The sequence below is a fragment of the Hakea prostrata genome, chromosome 4 (assembly GCF_041222555.1).
Source record: "Hakea prostrata isolate BN-2017 chromosome 4, UWA_Hpros_2, whole genome shotgun sequence".
Taxonomy (NCBI): domain Eukaryota; kingdom Viridiplantae; phylum Streptophyta; class Magnoliopsida; order Proteales; family Proteaceae; genus Hakea; species Hakea prostrata.
The window spans coordinates 11,971,007-11,988,999 of NC_142603.1; the positions used below are offsets into that span (position 1 = coordinate 11,971,007).

The 17,993-nt window shown below is 36.6% G+C and overlaps 1 protein-coding gene and 1 pseudogene across 2 annotated transcripts; both read left to right on the plus strand.

Moving 5' to 3' along the window:
• Positions 1 to 2,496: 2,496 nt before the first annotated feature.
• Positions 2,497 to 4,370, plus strand: LOC149017923 (serpin-ZX-like; annotated as a pseudogene). The gene is made up of 2 exons (XR_016173175.1): positions 2,497 to 3,052; positions 3,181 to 4,370. The product of XR_016173175.1 is annotated as a serpin-ZX-like (transcript).
• Positions 4,371 to 9,093: 4,723 nt separating this feature from the next.
• LOC149017924 (serpin-ZX-like) lies at positions 9,094 to 10,771 on the plus strand. Its single transcript, XM_089154251.1, has 2 exons — positions 9,094 to 9,551; positions 9,680 to 10,771. The coding sequence occupies exons 1-2, from the start codon at positions 9,132 to 9,134 to the stop codon at positions 10,715 to 10,717; spliced, it is 1,458 nt and encodes a 485-aa protein (XP_089010377.1). The 5' UTR covers positions 9,094 to 9,131; the 3' UTR covers positions 10,718 to 10,771.
• The last annotated feature ends 7,222 nt before the right edge of the window (positions 10,772 to 17,993 follow it).

Consider the following 17,993-nt stretch of genomic DNA (forward strand, 5'->3'; position numbering starts at 1 on the left):
GAGGCATTCTTTTATAGCCTCTTCCTCTCCACATATTCCCACATCAGTCGATGTGGGACTAATATTACAACACCTCAGAGCACAGAGATGTCGCCATGGATCTCTCTAGTCCTTTCTCGGTTTCTCCCACCCACCTCAAAGCACAAAATAGTAAAGCATAAGAATAATCAAAAGGGGTTTGAAGTTTGCCGGCGAAGTTTTGAAATTTTGCCAGAAAATCATAGTTTCGCCGGAAAGTCGATTTTTGGGCGAAGTATTGAAATCTTTATTTCAGTTACATTTTTATTTCGCCCACTGGCGAACTCGCCGAATTGCGCGCCAATATGTTTTTCCATGTTTATGACCTTTTCAATGATGGAGACTTAATGTTCCCTACCCTGCAGTGGAACTGTTTGTTTTTTGGTTTTAACTACCATGATCGACTCAAATTTCTCAACAATCACCAATTACACCTTCACCTACACAACCAAGACAAAATGTTCAAAACCCATCACTGATTCTTTCCAACTGCACGGCTGCCTTGTTCATAAAAGATATGCAGAGAAAGTATGTCAGAATTAGAGGCAATACCATTTCCATGATTTATGCTGGTTTTATGTGTTTCATCTGTTACTAAAAAAAAAAAATTCTGTTTGTCCTTGCTGGTAGCAGTCTGGGCTTACAATCAAACACAGAGAAACAGAGGGAGGCCGGTGCTGGTTGAAATCAACCACTTCTACATATTCTTTTCATGGACTTCGGTTACAGCAAGATTTTCCCAACAAAGGAAGCAAAAGTTATATCTGACACAGGTACACAGCAAGATAGTTTCAAATAAACAAAGAAATTAAAATATATAGAAGCAGGTTTGAATTTTTTTATTTTTTTATTTTTTTTTTTTTTTTTTTTGGGGGGGGGGGGGAGAGTTTCTATGGAGGTACCCACCAATCTGTACATACAGCAAATTTAATGGGGGTTGAAAATTCGTAGGCTGGTAAGAAAGGTTTAATGTGAACCATCCATAGAGCCTTTTGCCAAAATAAATTAAACTGATGATGGATTAGGTTGCCATGGTTGCTGGAGCTCCACCTTCAAGCTTGGTTTTCTCGTCTTTCTTAGACTCAAAAACCCAACAACATACAAGAAAATAAACCATATCAACTGCACAAACAATTGTAAGAAGCCAGTAATAATAGTCATAGTGATTGTTAGGGCTCAATGCTCATCTTGGAGCTGCCATGCTTTTATTTCCCATATTAGATGACAAAGACAAGCTTTATTAACATCTCATAATCTTCTTATCTCCAGGCAACCTTCCTCTTTGGACCTATATAAAACAGCCCAATTCATGTTAGTTTTCTTCACCTGTTTTTTGCACACTTTTAACATACATGTCAAATACTTCTTCTTTTTCCCTTTCAATGTCATGAGTTAGAGGTGACAACTCTTATTGCATAGCACCTTAAAAAACAACAATCAATAAATAAATAAATAAAAATAGCAAATTACACTGGCACCCAAAATGGAGGCCTTAAAACACTGACACGTCAATTTATATTTGAAAAACACAGAACCCCCAAGATTGGATTTTCATTGGATATATCTATCCAATTTATCACTAACAACAATTAAATTACTGTTTATTTTAAAAAATATCTCTATAATAAACAGTATCTAAAAAGGTTTCATTGATAAATTGGATAAATATATCCAATGAAAATCTAATTTTGAGAATATAAAGAGGGGTACCAATGTTTTAAGGGCATCTATTTTGGGGTGTCAGTGCAATTTGCTCTAATAACAGTAATAAAATGAAGAGGAAAAAAAAAAAACACAAAAAATTTTCACATAAGGGCTTATGTAAGAACACTGCAAAGATGACACCAATATAAATGTAAAAACTCTACTCAATGAGTCTGGAGAGAACCATTTTTTATAGGTAATAATGGGCGAATTTTGCTTGGAATCAACGCCAACGTGAAGCTGTTCGGGTCTAGAGTCATTGCTCGGTCTAGATTTAAAAAATCTGAACAAACAATAAATCTGGGCCGTCGCTGCCCATGTCGATCCTGCTCCCGGGCGGCAGCAATTTTGAGATCTCGACAATCGCTGCAGGTGTGCGCAATGCGCAACCCAAGCAATTTCCGACAAACCGGATCTTCTCCCCGTAGGTGTGCAATCCCACAGTGGTAGATAACGGACTCCACGGAAGTGCCTTGGCTTCAGCTTGCGGCACAAGGCGAAGATTGGAAAAGGGTCAACGCAATTCCTTGTTCCTGAGCAACACAGGAGAAATCAAGAGATATATCTATGAGGTGCAGCCAATTGAGGAGTAGTAGGATGGTTAGGAGACCTGCAGCACAAGGCGAAGATTGGAGAAGGGGTCAACACAATTCCTTGTTCCTGTAGTATCCCTATCCCTATAGATAAAAAGCGCATTTGTACAAAAAAAAAAAAAAAATCTATGACTGCAGGTCGTACGATTAAGGTAGCAGAGTCAACCAATGACATCCAAAGCTTGCACTTCCTCGCACTGTACCTGCCCAAGAGAGACGTTGACTTTCATTGTTTCAAGTAGCAGAGAGTTGTGAGCTCCCAGTGTCAATCATCATCACCGTTTTCCTTTCTACCTTAATCATCTGCAACAATGTCTCAATTTTCCGGTTTCAACATCACGAAGGATCTTCAACAATCGATAAGCAACCAAACCAATGTTTCTTTAGAAATTGCGAAGAACGTCTTGTTGAAAGAAGCGTTGGATTCCAAGACCAACGTTGCGTTCTCCCCTTTGTCGATGTATGCCGCTCTGTGCTTAGTTGCTGCGGGTTCCGACGGTCCAACCCGTGACCAGATCCTTTCTTTTATGAGGTCGAACGGCAATGGAGAACTAAATTCCTTCGTTTCAGAGATCGTCAGCTTTGTCTTGGCCGACGGTACCCAGAGCGGCGGCCCCAGTTCGTGCTTTGTAAATGGTGCGTGGGTGGACATGTCTACCCCTTTGAGGCCTTCTTTCAAACAGATTGTTGATGATGTTTACAAGCCAGAGTCAACCCAAGTTGATTTAAATAGAAAGGTTCGGTTAATTTCCCTATAAATTGGTTTCCTTTTTTGAGAAGATTTTTTATTCTGAATTTCGTTACTGTTCTTGAATTCTTCATTGTGTTACTGATTCTTATTTTGCTTATTTTGATGGTGAGAAAGCCTGCTGAAGTCCGCGACGAAGTGAATTCATGGGCTAGAAAAACAAACAAATGGGCTTATCAGGGAATTACTACCCAAAAAAAAAGGGTATATCAGAGAGCTTCTTCCTCTAGGGTCAGTTATTCGGTTGACCAGACTAATCTTTGCAAATGCACTCTATTTTAGTGGAGCCTGGAATGAGAAGTTTGATTCATGGAGAACCAAGGACCACGAGTTCTACATTCTAGATGGAAGGAGAGTCTCTGGAGTCTTCATGACCAGCAACAAAAAGCAATATGTTGAAGCATATGACGGATTCAAAGTCCTCAGGCTTCCATATAAACAAGGAGAAGATAAGAGGAGTTTCTCCATGTACATGTTTCTACCAGACACAATAGATGGGCTTCCAGGTTTGATAGAGAAGGTTGGTTCAGAACATGGGTTCTTAGATCGCCATCTTCCATCTGAAGCAGTTCCAGTAGGTGCTTTTAGGATTCCCAAGTTCAGGATTACATTTGCGTTTGATTCATCCAAAGTTCTAAAAGATTTAGGATTGGTGTTGCCCTTTTCACCAAGACCAAGTGGTTTTATCAAGATGGTGGATTCACCACAGGCAGCAGAGCTCTTTGTCTTCGGCATATTTCAAAGGTCCTTTGTTCATGTTAGTGAGGAAGGTACCGAAGCTTCTGCTGCTTGTGCTGTTGCGTTTATGATGCAACAACAACAATGTCAGCCAATTGGCCTAATTGATTTTGTGGCCGACCACCCATTCTTGTACCTGATCAGAGAAGACACAACTGGGGTTGTGTTGTTCATCGGGCATGTCATGAATCCTAACATTGAAGAAGGCAATCATAATTTGAATTCAAATTCAAATTTGAAACTGCCAATGAATAAGCGGGATTTCTGCAAAACGTCAGTCACTCAACAAGTCTTACGTAAAGCGAAGATGTCAATCAATCAACAAGACTCGTACAAAATGGAGACATTAATTAATCAACAAGACTTGCCTAAAGGGAAGGCCCTAATCAACCATCAAGACTTAACAACTGCGAAGTATCACCAAAAGAAGAAAACAAAGACTCACCAATAGTGCAGATGGCAACTGCTAATGATGATAAGATTTGCAATGTCAGTGTTTTCATGTATGGAGTTATATGAATAGATCAATAGGAATTATTTCTATCTCTTCATTGTACTTATTTTCTATTTGCTCTAATTCTCCTATCAAATGTTTCACTTCTGATTCTTCTGAAATAATATGAAAACCAATATAATTGCATATGAATGGAGATTAGTCATACTCTCGTAAACGTTTTTTGTTTTTCCCTCATTATATTAAAATAAAATAAAATCAGTACCCTTTGATAACCCTGGAGTGTTTTACTTCGAAAAATGTTAGAAATAGATTTTGGTGTTTTTTGAAGAAAAAACACATTTGTATGCCTTTAATAAAATTTGATTCTAGACGCAAAATAAATATCAGTAAGGTTTTAGTATTCTTATGGACATAATGTTAAATTCCATGAATGTTGCCCTCTAATTCATTTCATATAAACTTATGTACCATTTGTAAGGTTTTAGTATTCTTATGGACATAATGTTAAATTCCATTAATGTTGCCCTCTAATTCATTTCATATAAACTTATGTGCCATTTGATAATTCGTCGAAACTAGTTTTTGGTGTTTCTTGATAAGGGGGAAAAGCCAAAAGCTGCTTGATAGAATTGCTTTATCTTGTGATTCTTGCAACATTAAATGAAATTTAGAAAAATTGTACTTCAAGAAGCACTTTTGACGCAACAACAATTGTACATTTTTGAAGCAAAAGTTGAGAGGGTTGGTTTAAGTGAAACATTATCAAATAGGAGCTTTCATGGAATTCCGCATCGTAAGCATAAGACGTTTCTACTAAAACCCTCTCATGCTACAATAAAAATACTCTTTCATCTGTTGCTTCTTCAACAGACAATAAGTCTTCTTTGTCTCTGGTTACCAAAGTCCATCTTCATCTTCTATATCTCCAATGAAATCTAGCCCCTGTAATGGCAAAAGGGGTCTATGTTCTTTACCTTCTCTATCTCCAGTTACAACCATAAATACTATTTCAACCTCTAGAAGCAAGTTTTATCAAACACCAGTAAAAGTGTTTATGTTTACAAAAACGCTCAAACTATTCATAGTATTTCTTGAAACAAAAATACTTAGGTAGCCTGTCAAACGGATCCCTAGTCAATGTTGAAGCTTTGCTTCTAGAATTAGAGGAACAACAATTGTGTCAATTAATATTGTTTTTTGAAGCTTTTTCATACATTTCAATTGAATCTTAAAAAATGCCTGAAACAAAATAACTTTATCAAACGGTTGGGCTGATTTTTTTTGGTTTCTCTGTTTCTCAACACAAACTATAGAAACCATCTTTCGATGGATCATCAAACAGACTCTTAATATGGGAAGGAGAACTTAAGAGTATTTGAGTTTCCTTAAGACTCTATGAAAAATCAGATTTTTTTTTTTGGCATTCCTGGAAGTAAAAAGTCATTTATGGGTGGTTGATAATACTTGATTGGGAAGCGCAATTGATATCAATAAAACGATATCAATAAGGTTTTAGTAGGTTTCTTATGTTTAGAATGTTAAATTCTATGAATAACCTTCTTTAAACTGTTTCACATAAACTTAAGACCCATTTGATAATTCACCAAAGAATAGTTTCTAGCGTTTCTTGTTTCGTAAACCAAAAAAATTGGCCAAAAACTATTTGATATAATTGTTTTGACTTTGGTGACTTTGCAATATAATTTGAAATTTATGAAAATAAATGCATGTAGAAAGTAGAAACATGTTTGACACAATTATTGTTCTTATGTTTATTAGTGCAAAAGTTGGGTGCGGTGTCTTTAAGTGAAATGGTGAACTGAGGTGTTTAAGGAATTTGGCATCCTAAACATAAGAACATGTTAAAACCTGTTAAGGCCCTTATATCATGTATGGTAGTTTTCCTATTTATTGTTTTTAGTGAATTTTGATATTTTTTTGAACAAAAACAACTTAGTGCCTGTTTGGTTACATGAATCCCAAGATTTGAAATATCTGGATTCATCAATGCAAGATTTATACCCGTTTGGTTGTGAAAATCTTTGGATTCCTAAAACCTTGAGATTCATCTTTTTACATTAAAAACGTGAATCTTTTATAGAGATTTCACCCCTACTGTAAAAAGGCTAAAAAATGAATTTCAACCATATGATGTGATGTTGGGACATATGGCATACATCTACAAGAAAATGGACCTGATAAATTTTCATATTTGTAAGTCCCCAAATCCCCTCACACTCACCTCATAGACATACCTTTTAACATTTTATGTTTGATGATATAGATAGAAACTTGAAAGACATCCTTAGCATGTGTGAATGGCTACAATTCCTTGAGAGGCACAACTCTTCAAATTATTCCATTGAACATATTCATTTTTCCAAACAACTTTCAAACAAACATTTTGTTCCATTGAAAATATTCCAAAGTTCTACAATAATGGCAAGTTAATTGATGGTTTCTATGTTTGATCTTGATTAGGTCTCAATTTTTTTGGACTAAAAATGACATAGACCAAACCTCAAGGGGTCCACATGAAAATTACCCTAATAATAGTCATAATGATTGTTAGGGCTCATAAATTCACTCATCTTGGAGATCTTACATCAGTCCATTTCACTGTTATTTTTCTTCACCTGTTCTTTGCACACTTTCAACAAACATGTCAATTGCATTCATAGATATTGGATAAACTCCTTACTCCCAAACATGTAGAAAATGCTTCTTTCTCCCTTCCAATGTCTTGGACTAGTGGTGACAACTCTTATCACAATAGCACCTTAAATAAAAAGAAGAAGGGTTTTCACGTAAGGGTTTATCTTAAAAAATTGCCAAGATGACACCAATATAAATGTTAAAAACAACATTTTACAAGATAGCACGATCATACTCTACTCAATGACTATGGATAGAACCATTTCTTATAGGTAATAATGGCAATTTTTTTTTTAAGTTCATGTGGGCCAGCTTGCATGCGTACCTTGATTATATCCTCAGAGGGAACTTTGTCGTTCGCAAGGGTTAAACTCATGACCTATCCACTGAGAAGTATGGATTATTTTTCTTGGAAGGAGCGCCAAAGTGAAACTGCTAAGGTAGTTGTTGGTCTAGATTCATTGCTCAATCTAGATTTAAAAAATCTAGACCATTTAATTAATATACATTCTAAATCTAGGCCATCGACTGCCTAGGTCGGTGCTGCTCCCGAGCAACTGTTTTGCTATCCCTACACAGGCTGAAAGATCCATAAGTCTTGAAAGTGACAGAGGAGTTCGACTTCAATGTTGTGCATAATTGAATAGCACTATGTTGTGAACGGTCAAGATCTCGACCTCGCTGCAAATGCTGAGCATTAATTCCAACTCACCCAAGCAATTTTCGACAAAAAGGTTATCTAGCTGTCAACTCATGAGCGTAGATAAACGGGATTTTGTTTGGCAGCAGTGCCTATGTGGCACTACTCCAAACAGCCAACGGTCAAGATGAAAAATTGATTCTTAGATTAAATCGTCATCATAGATTTTTTTTCATATGCAAAAATATGAAATTTAAGTGAGAACAAACCCTTTTCACAAGGTACAAAACGAATCATTACAAAACCAAAACTCCATTTAAAAAAAAAAGGAAAAAAAAATTGTCTTCTTCCTTCTTTTGTGCTTCAGATCTTGTTCTTGACCAATTTCTGGTTCTCACCGGGCCATGAATCATCTTCCAAGCTATTGCTCGAGACCCTTTCCTTCTCTTTCTTAGAGTGGCATCTCATGTGATCAAACAGACTTTCCATGACTGAAATTCTTTACCACAATCTTTACAAGTCTTGCCTTGATTAATCATCTCATCGTTCGGATCTAAAAGTCTCCAAGTCTTCTTCGGGTTCTCTCTGAGACCATAACCAGCATGAACGCCAGCTTCGAAGCCCATAACTTCCACCATTAGCCGAAGCTGAAGCAGCGTTCTTCTTGATGAGCTTCTCTTCCGCATCAACTATATTCATGGTCACATGTGACCTCATATGATCATATGACCACCCAAGGACCTGTCGCAGGGGAAGCTCTTTCCTCAGAACTTGCATACATGCTTCAGCTCTTGATCTTCCTCCATGAAAGCTAAAAAGAAGGAAAAAAATACAGATCAGAAAACAAAACGAGTGCTAAAATCGGATGAGCAAGTGCAAACCAGCAAGAATGCTTGGATTCTTGATCTCATTCCACCACAAAAACCCAAATGCTGAAGAAGCAGAGGAACACAGAAAACCCAAATCAGAGAAACCGAATTTGATACGGGAATTCAAACGTATCAAGTCTTTATTGCTTTCCAACTGAACATACAAAGAGAACCCGTCTTAGATTTCATAGTGTTTCGTCATCAAGAACAAGATCTGAAGCACAAAAGAAGGAAGAAGACGATGTTTCTTTTCGTTTTTCAAATAGGGTTTTGGTTTCGTATTGGTTCGTTTTGAACTTGTGTGTCTCTTACTACTTAAATTTTATTTTTTTCACGAAAAATCTACAATCTACGATGACGATTTATTCTAAAAGTCAATTTTTCATCATTACACGTAAGCACTGCTGGCAAGCAAAATCCCGGAAAACTCAACGAAGTGCCTTGCAGCACAAGGCGAAGATTGGAGAAGAGGTCAACGCAATTCCTTGTTCCTGAGCCACACAGGAGGAATCAAGCGATATATCCATGAGGTTCAGGTCGTACGATTAAGGTAGCAGAGTCAACCTATGCCGTCCAAGGCTTGCACTTCCTGGCACTGTACCTACCCAAGAGAGACGTTGGCTCTCATTGTTTTAAGTAGCAGAGAGTTGTGAGCTCCCAGTGCCAATCATCATCACCGTTTTCCTGGCTACCTTAGTCATCTGCAACAATGTCTCAATTTTCCGGTTTCAACATCACGAAGGATCTCCAACAATCGATAAGCAACCAAACCAGTGTTTCTTTAGAAATTGCGAAGAACGTCTTGTTGAAAGAAGCGTTGGATTCCAACATTGTGTTCTCCCCTTTGTCGTTGTATGCCACTCTGAGCTTAGTTGCTGTAGGTTCCGACGGTCCAACCCGTGACCAGATCCTTTCTTTTATGAGGTCGAACGGCAATGGAGAACTAAATTCCTTCGTTTCAGAGATCGTCAGCTTTGTCTTGGCCGATGGTACCCAGAGCGGCGGCCCGCGTTTGTGCTTTGTAAATGGTGCGTGGGTGGACATGTCTACCCCTTTGACGCCTTCTTTCAAACAGATTGTTGATAATGTTTACAAGGCAGAGTCAACTCAAGTTGATTTCATTACAAAGGTTCGGTTAATTTCCCTATAAATTGGTTTCCTTTTTTGAGAAGATTCTTTATTCTGAATTTTGGTACTGTTCTTGAAATCTACATTGTGTTACTGATTCTTATTTTGCTTATTTTGATGGTGAGAAAGCCTGATGAAGTCCGCAACGAAGTGAATTCATGGGCTGAAAAACAAACAAATGGACTTATCAGAGAGCTTCTTCCTCTAGGGTCAGTTGACACGTTGACCAGGTTAATCTTTGCAAATGCACTCTATTTTAATGGAGCCTGGAATGAGAAGTTTGATCCATGGAGAACCAGGGACCACGAGTTCTACCTTCTAGACGGAAGCAGAGTCTCTGGGCTCTTCATGACCAGCAACAAAAAGCAATATGTTGAAGCATATGACGGATTCAAAGTCCTCAGGCTTCCATATAAACAAGGAGAAGATAAGAGGAGTTTCTCCATGTACATGTTTCTACCAGACGCAATAGATGGGCTTCCAGGTTTGATAGAGAAGGTTGGTTCAGAAGATGGGTTCTTAGATCGCCATCTTCCATCTGAAGCAGTTCCAGTGGGTCCTTTTAGGATTCCCAGGTTCAGGATTTCATTTGGGTTTGAGTCATCCAAAATTTTAAAAGATTTAGGATTGGTGTTGCCCTTTTTACCAGGTGGTTTTATAAAGATGGTGGATTCACCAAGGGCAGTAGAGCTCTGTGTCTCCGGCATATTTCAGAAGTCCTTTATTAATGTCAATGAGGAAGGTACAGAAGCTTCTGCTGCTTGTGCTGTTGTGTTTATGATGCAACAACAACAATGTCAGCCAATTGGCCTAATTGATTTTGTGGCCGACCACCCATTCTTGTACCTGATCAGAGAAGACACAACTGGAGTTGTGTTGTTCATCGGGCATGTCATGAATCCTAACATTGAAGAAGGCAATATTAATTTGAATTCAAATTCAAATTTGAAACAGTCGATGAATAAGCGGGATTTCTGCAAAGTGGAAACGTCAATCAATCAACAAGGCTTACCCAAAGCGAAGATGTCAATCAATCAACAAGACTCTTCCAAAGTGGAGACATTAATCAATCAGCAAGACTTGCCTAAAGGGAAGACCCTAATCAACCATCAAGACTTAACAACTGCGAAGTATCACCAAAAGAAGAAAAAAAAGACTCACCAATAGTGCAGATGGCAACTGCTAATGAAGATAAGATTTGCGATGTCATTGTACCGTGTGTTTTCATGTATGGAGGTATCTTCCCTCATAAACAATGTATTCCATCTATAAATAATGTTTATGTTCAAAATAAATGATATTAAACTTTCATTTGCAATTGAAATCAATTTCTTTTGGTATTTAATGAATAGATCAATAGGGAATTTTTTATCTCTTCATTGTACTTACTTTGTATTTTCTCTAATTCTCTTCTCAAATGTTTCACCTCTGATTCTTCCAAATATCAAAATTAGGGTTTGTTTGTTTGACTGAGGTGAATAATGGAGAGACAACCCTCTATGATTGTTGTAACCTAAGGAAACACATACATGGCTTAGACTATTTCTATTCTTAAAAGTGTCAAAAAAGAAAAGAAAAAAAATAAGCATTAAGATTACCATACAACCACTTACGTGGCCTACCTTCACACTACACTAATATGAAAACCAATACTACTGAATATGAAAGTATCCAAAAAGACATTATTTTTGCCTTTCATGGAGATCAGTCATGCTCAGAGAACACTTTTCCTTTGTATAATTCAAAATGTAAGATCCACCCACTTTTTCTAGTAAGTTAATATAAAGCAACTTTTAATCTCTCCTTAACAAGTAAGAATAGTTTTCTTATGTAATTACATGGCCCACCCTACAATAATATGAAAACCAATAGAATTGCATATGAAAGCATCTAATCATGGAGATTAGTCATACTCATAAACGTCTTTTTTTTTTTTTTTTTTTTTCTCATTTTATAAAAATAAAATAAAATCAGTACCCTTTGATAACCCCCATTGTGTTTTTACTTTGAAAAATGTTAGAAATAGTTTTGGGTGTTTTTTGAAGCAAAAGCACATTTATAGGCCTTTAAAAATTTTTTATTCTAGACGCAAAATAAATATCAGCAAGGTTTTAGCATTATTATGGTTATAATGTTAAATTCCATGTTCTAATTGGTTTCACATAAACTTATGTGCCATTTGATAATTCGGCAAAAATAGTTTATGGTGCTTCTTGAAAAGGGGGAAAAAACCAAAAACTGCTTGATAGAATTGTTTTATCTTGTGATTTTTGCAACATAAATTGAAATTTATGAAAAATTCTAGTTCAAGAAGCACTTTTTTTTTGTGCAAATAGAAGACTTTATTAAAGAGAAAAACCACGATTACAACCTAGAGAAAAAAGATCAAACAACATTAACCAGCTAATATAAGAAGTGAGAGTCTGTACATGTAAAAAAGAGTCCTGAGTTAGAGTCCCTTCTTTAGCCAAAGCATCTGCAACTAAGTTGGTTTCCCTAAGGACATGAGTGATGGAAATATGTTCAAAAGTATCCATCATCTGCCGTATATCCGAGATAATAGGAAATATCTTCAAAGGGACCTCTGATTGATCTTTATACAGGATGTAGATGAGAGCTTGGTTATCAGTTTCCATGTCCACAGATGACATATTCAAGAAGCACTTTGATGCAACAACAATTGTACATTTTGGAAGCAAAAGTTGAGAGGGTTGGTTTAAGTGAAATATTTTCAAAGAAGAGCTTTCATAGAATTTAGCATCATAAGCATAAGATGCTACTAAAACCCTCTCAAGCTGAGCCGCACAAGAGGAATCAAGAGATATATCTATGAGACTATGAGGTTTGAATCATACGTTTAAGGTTTGCAATGGCACTGCACTCACGGCATAGTCAACCTAAGACATCCAAAGCTTGCATTTCCCTGCCAATAAACTGCCCAAGAGAGATGTTGACTTTCATTGTTTAAGTAAAGATTTGTGAGCTCCTGGTGTCGATCATGAAAGGATTATCGCCGTCTTCCTGCTACCATAATCATCTGCAACAATGTCTCAATTTTCCGGTTTCAACATCGCAATGGATCTCCAACGATCAATAAGCAACCAAACCAATTAATGTTTCTCTAGAATTTGAGAAGAACGTCTTGCTGAAGGAACTGGGTTCCAACATTGTGTTCTCCCCTTTGTTAATTGAGCTTGATTGCGTATGAAAGCTTCTAAAAAGATAACATTTTTGCCTTTCATATAGATTTTTTTTTTTTGTGAAATAAAAGTTTCATTAAAAAGATATTAGTGCTGAAAACGCTTACACATAGTACCTATACTGCGACTATAGTTGTTAGCCTGTATAGCTGCATAGTTTGCATGCTTTTCAAAAAACAATTGAAGCACTGGATTGGAGAATTCAACATATTTCACATATTTTGTTGTGTTAGCCGACTCCATCAATGTTTGCAGTTCGTTAAGAGGCCACTTTTCTATTGATGGGCATGACAAAAAGCTTTGTAATCCGATGATGGTTGGTCTAAATTTCATCAATTTATATCCCCCTATCAGTTGTTTTACCCATCCCCAACTGTAGGGCAAAAAGTATGGCATCCAAAATCCCTTTAGTCTTCTTTTTTCCAAAATTGATGGTCTGTAGGTGTTCCTCTCTGCATATCTCAATGCTCCAACCTGTTACTCTTAGGTGCTGGTAAGGTAGCCCTGCACATATCAAAATATTTTTATTAGATTGAGGAATATACATACATCAATTCCTTTCAAGTTCATCTAAAGAAAAATTATTGAGCCCAGTTTCATGATTGACCAAAGATACTCTACTTTCATTCTTTTGTAAGTTCAACGCCTTAATCTAATGATTTGTACTTTTTAATACCTCCACTAGGTTTGGTATCTTGTTGTTAAACACCCTCTCATTTCTTTCTTTCCAAATGAAATAACAAATTATTATGAATACCGACATAACCCATCGCGTGTCATCTTTACTCAGTTGTGAGATCATATCATGACAATAATTGATGAGCGATGAATTCTGGCCATTTTCAGTGCGAAGCCCTAGTGGTCCTGTAGCATGGACTCTTTTTCTCCAGTCACATGAAATAAGAATGTGCCCTATTGTTTCTTCTGATTTTCCAAATATTGCACATTTCGCATTTGTGTTTGACCATTGAGCAAGTTTGGCCCGGACCGGCAATCCTGCATTTAACACACGCCAAAAGAACACTTTAAATTTTTGATGTATTGAAAATTCCCACATTTGGTTCCACCAGTTTGACAATAATTAACACATGCCTTTCATATAGATTAGTCGTACTTTTGGATCTTTATTTTCCTTTCTATAGAATCAAAAATAGAACCCACTCAACAATCATCCAATGTTTCTACTTTGAAAATTCAGAATTTTTTTTTTGGCATTCCTAGAAGTAGAAAGTCATTAATGGTGTTTGATCCGGAGGCGCAATCAATATCAAAAAAAGGTTTACTAGGGCTCTTATGTTTAGAATGTTAAATTCTATGAATACCTTTCTTTAAACCTGTTTCACATAAACTTAGGACCCCTTTGATAATTCACCAAAGAATAGTTTCTAACGTTTCTTGCTTCATGAACCAAAAAAATTGGCCACAAACTATTTGATAGAATTGTTTTGCCTTTGGTGACTTTGCAATATAATTTGAAATTTATGAAAATAAATGCATGTAGAAACATGTTTGACACAATTATTGTTCTTATGTTTATTAGTGCAAAAGTTGGGTGCGATGTATTTAAGTGAAATGGTTTTGACAGTGAGGTTTTTATGGAATTTGGCATCCTAAACATAAGAACATATTAAAACCCTATTAGGGCCCTTATATCATGTATGGTAGTTTTCCTATTTTTTGTTTTTAGTGGATTTTGATATTTTTGGAACGAAAACAACTTAGGGCCTGTTTGGTTACATGAATCCGGAGATTTGAAATATCTGGATTCATCAATGCGAGATTTATACCCGTTTGGTTGTGAAAATTTATGAATTCATAAAATCTAGAGATTCATCAATCTACACTAAAAACGTGAATCTTTTATAGATATTTCACCCCCACTATAAAATGACTAAAAATGAATTTCAACCATATGATGTGATGTTGGGACATATGGCACACATCTACAAGGAAATGGATGGTCTGTTTTTGACAAAGAAATGGACTTGATAAATTTCCATACTTGTAAGCCCCCAAACCCCCTCACACCCACCTCATAGACACACCTTTTAATATTTTATGTTTGATGACATAGATTGAAACTTGAAAGACATCCTTAGCATGTGTGAAGGGCTACAATTCCTCGAGAGGCACAACTCTTCAAATTATTCCATTGAAGAGATACATTTCTCCAAACAACTTTCAAACAAACATTTCGTTCCTTTGAAAATATTCAAAAGTTCTACAATAATGGCAAATTAATGGATGGTTTCCATGTTTGATATTGATTAGTTATTGATAAGGTGCAAATGACAGTGGCGTAAAGGGTTCTACCTTTGAAAGAGTGGCTTCACTAGCCAATACAGTTTCAACTCTGATAGCAATGTACAATGTTCAAGAACGGCTGCTTGTTCTTCTTCACCTTCTTCTTCTACCACTGCTTTGATGGCACAAGTTGTTCTAGGTAGAGCTGAAGCTCTAGGCATCACAACTATGGAAAAGAGGCAAGTTTTATTCCTTTCCAAGTACCAACTGTCAAAAATAGCCAATGATGCTAAAGACATACTATTATAGTATTATATGATCATACAAACCTAAATTGCCATGAAATATTTCAAAGGTCCAAAACAGCCCTCTTACATCCATACCCCATGAACATAGGTTTGAGGAAACACAACTACTCATTTGAACTTCCTTACCAAAATAACCCTTCCAAAGAATGCTCACATCCAACTATGAATATAAGTTTAGGATTCATATTGTCATACTACCATATAATAGCAAAACTTGAGTATGTATTTTTCCACTGGACAAAATACCATTCCTTCAGACCAACATACCCTCCCCCCAAATGAATGCACCATTTCAAAACTAGACACCAATAAGCATAACAAACACCTTTTCAAATGAAACAAACCACGCTCCACCCTCTTGAAACGAAACGAAGGTTCACATTCCTCAAAATAGTGTTTTATTTATTTATTTATTTTGGTAGATAGAAATTCAACACAAGTTTATTTGTGCACCAGACCTTGGAAAGCAGTTGTCATGATTTTGGTGTTACCTAGCAATCGAGACCTCTAGTTCTATGAATTGTGCTGGAAAGTCACTAGTAATGACTATTCTCTGCAATTGATGGTGAGATCGATCTTTGCAAGTTCCTTTTTTCCTTTTGGGGAAGACCTTCACGAGTTCATTCCATGACTACTTCCAAGCAATTTCTATTGCATGTAAAATTTGTCAATGACCTTGCTAAAACAATAATTAATTCTAAATCTACTACATTTTTTTTGCAGACAAAGCTATCTTTGATGAGAAAGAAACATATTTCTTCAGATTGTTATCAGCTAAACAGAGTTTAGTTTTTTAAGTTCAAATCAAAGCTGTGTCAAAAAAACAACCTACGTGCATGGCACGTGAAATCTTTACTAGTTTTCCTTAAAAGAAAAAAAAATTGTATAACAGTACGGTAGTATGATAAAAAGAAAAGAAAATCGTCTCTTCTGTCGTACCAAAAAAAAAAAATTCGTCTCTTCTGGAAAAAAAAATAATTTGCGCTAAATTTGCTCATGTGGTTCCCTGAACCCATACTATTATATGGAAAATGTTAATGGGAAGCACGTCTCCATCCACGTGCATGGGCACCCAAATCTAGAAACGTAAAAACCTTTCGTAGCGGAACACGTGACTGCCGTTTGACCCTTATATGATCATTAAATTACGAAAATACCAGCACAGCTTTGTCTGTTACTTCTTTTTCTTTCGATTCCAGTGCTTCTCATGGTGGTTCGAACCAAGGAACGATTTCTTTCTTGCTGCCCCGCTCCCCCCCCCGCGCCCCCCCGAAATGCGAACGATGGGATGGTTGACTGACGGTAGGGATTCCCTGTATACGCGATTGGTGTTTCGACTTGACCCATCCACACCATGCTTGGATGCATACGCTGTTTATAATTTGGTCAATCCAAATTCAATTATCATAATTTCTAAGGCTTGTTTCTCAAACATTCGACAGAAATTAAGAGGCCGCTTGAGAGCTTTCGCCCTCGCCGGTTTTGAGAGCTTGTGCTGCTTCTATCCTTCCTTGGATGTCTGAGACTCAAAGTGTTTGTATTTCCCCCTGTATCTGCTCATTGTCTACATCAATCTTTCTATCTCAATGTTTGTTCTACAATGTTTAAGAACCAAACGAGGAAAATGCCGAGTTTAATTTTTGATGGTTTTAATTCGTTGAATTTCACTTGTTACTTCTAGGGTTTTTGGTTTTGATTTGTCCGGATTTGTTCAGACCCTCGTTGATTTCTTTCTTTCTCTCTTTCTACTACACATGGCCAGTGGTTCAACCATTTCTTTCTTTCTTCTTCTTCTCCGGCAACATTGCCGGCTATTTCTCTTTCTCTTTTTCATTTTTCTTCTTCTTCTCCAGCAACGATCTGGAAGCATGAGGATGTGGTTTCGCCGGAAAATCGTCGGGCGAAAGGTTGAACTTTCGCCAGAAAATCTTGGTTTATTTTCCGGCGAAAGGTTGTAATATCGGGTTTCGGTGCATTTTTTATTTCGCCTTTTCGCGAAACCCGAAATTTCTTTCCATGGTTCGAACTTCGAACAATGGGATAGTTGGGACTAGATTGTAAACAGATCGGATTCGGCTTGAACACACTAGTATCCGAATCCGAATTCAAATCCAATTAGTAAAATTGCTATCGAATCCAAATCAGACAGAAATTAAGAGAAGGCATCCGAATTCGAATCCGAAACTTCATCAGATATCCAATAATAATCCATTATTGATCGGTAATTGTCATTTTTTTTAATTTTTAATTTTTGATTCAAAATTTCTGGTTACCGATTTACCCGACTCCGAAACTGAATATCAGCCATTTTTGTAAAATTTTTTAATACTTTATTCGGATAAATTTTTTTTTTGATTATCCGATTACCGGTTTTCGAATCCGAATATCATCTATTTTCAGAGAAAAAAATATTAAATACTTTACTCTATTTGGATAATGGTTGGTTAACAAATGCATACGAATATTTTTTTTGAAAATTTTTGGATATGAAAATCCTTAAACGAATACAAATTCGAATTCAGAAGAAGATTTGGACCATCCATTTACAGCCTAATTGAGACATGTGAAAGCATCTCCAGAGAAGACCCGAAAAATCTTCTAATAATTGATATCCCGCCACGAATGAGAGATTTCAAAAATGATGGTAATGGCATGATCGTAATTTAGCCGAAAGCATTAGAATAATTTTGG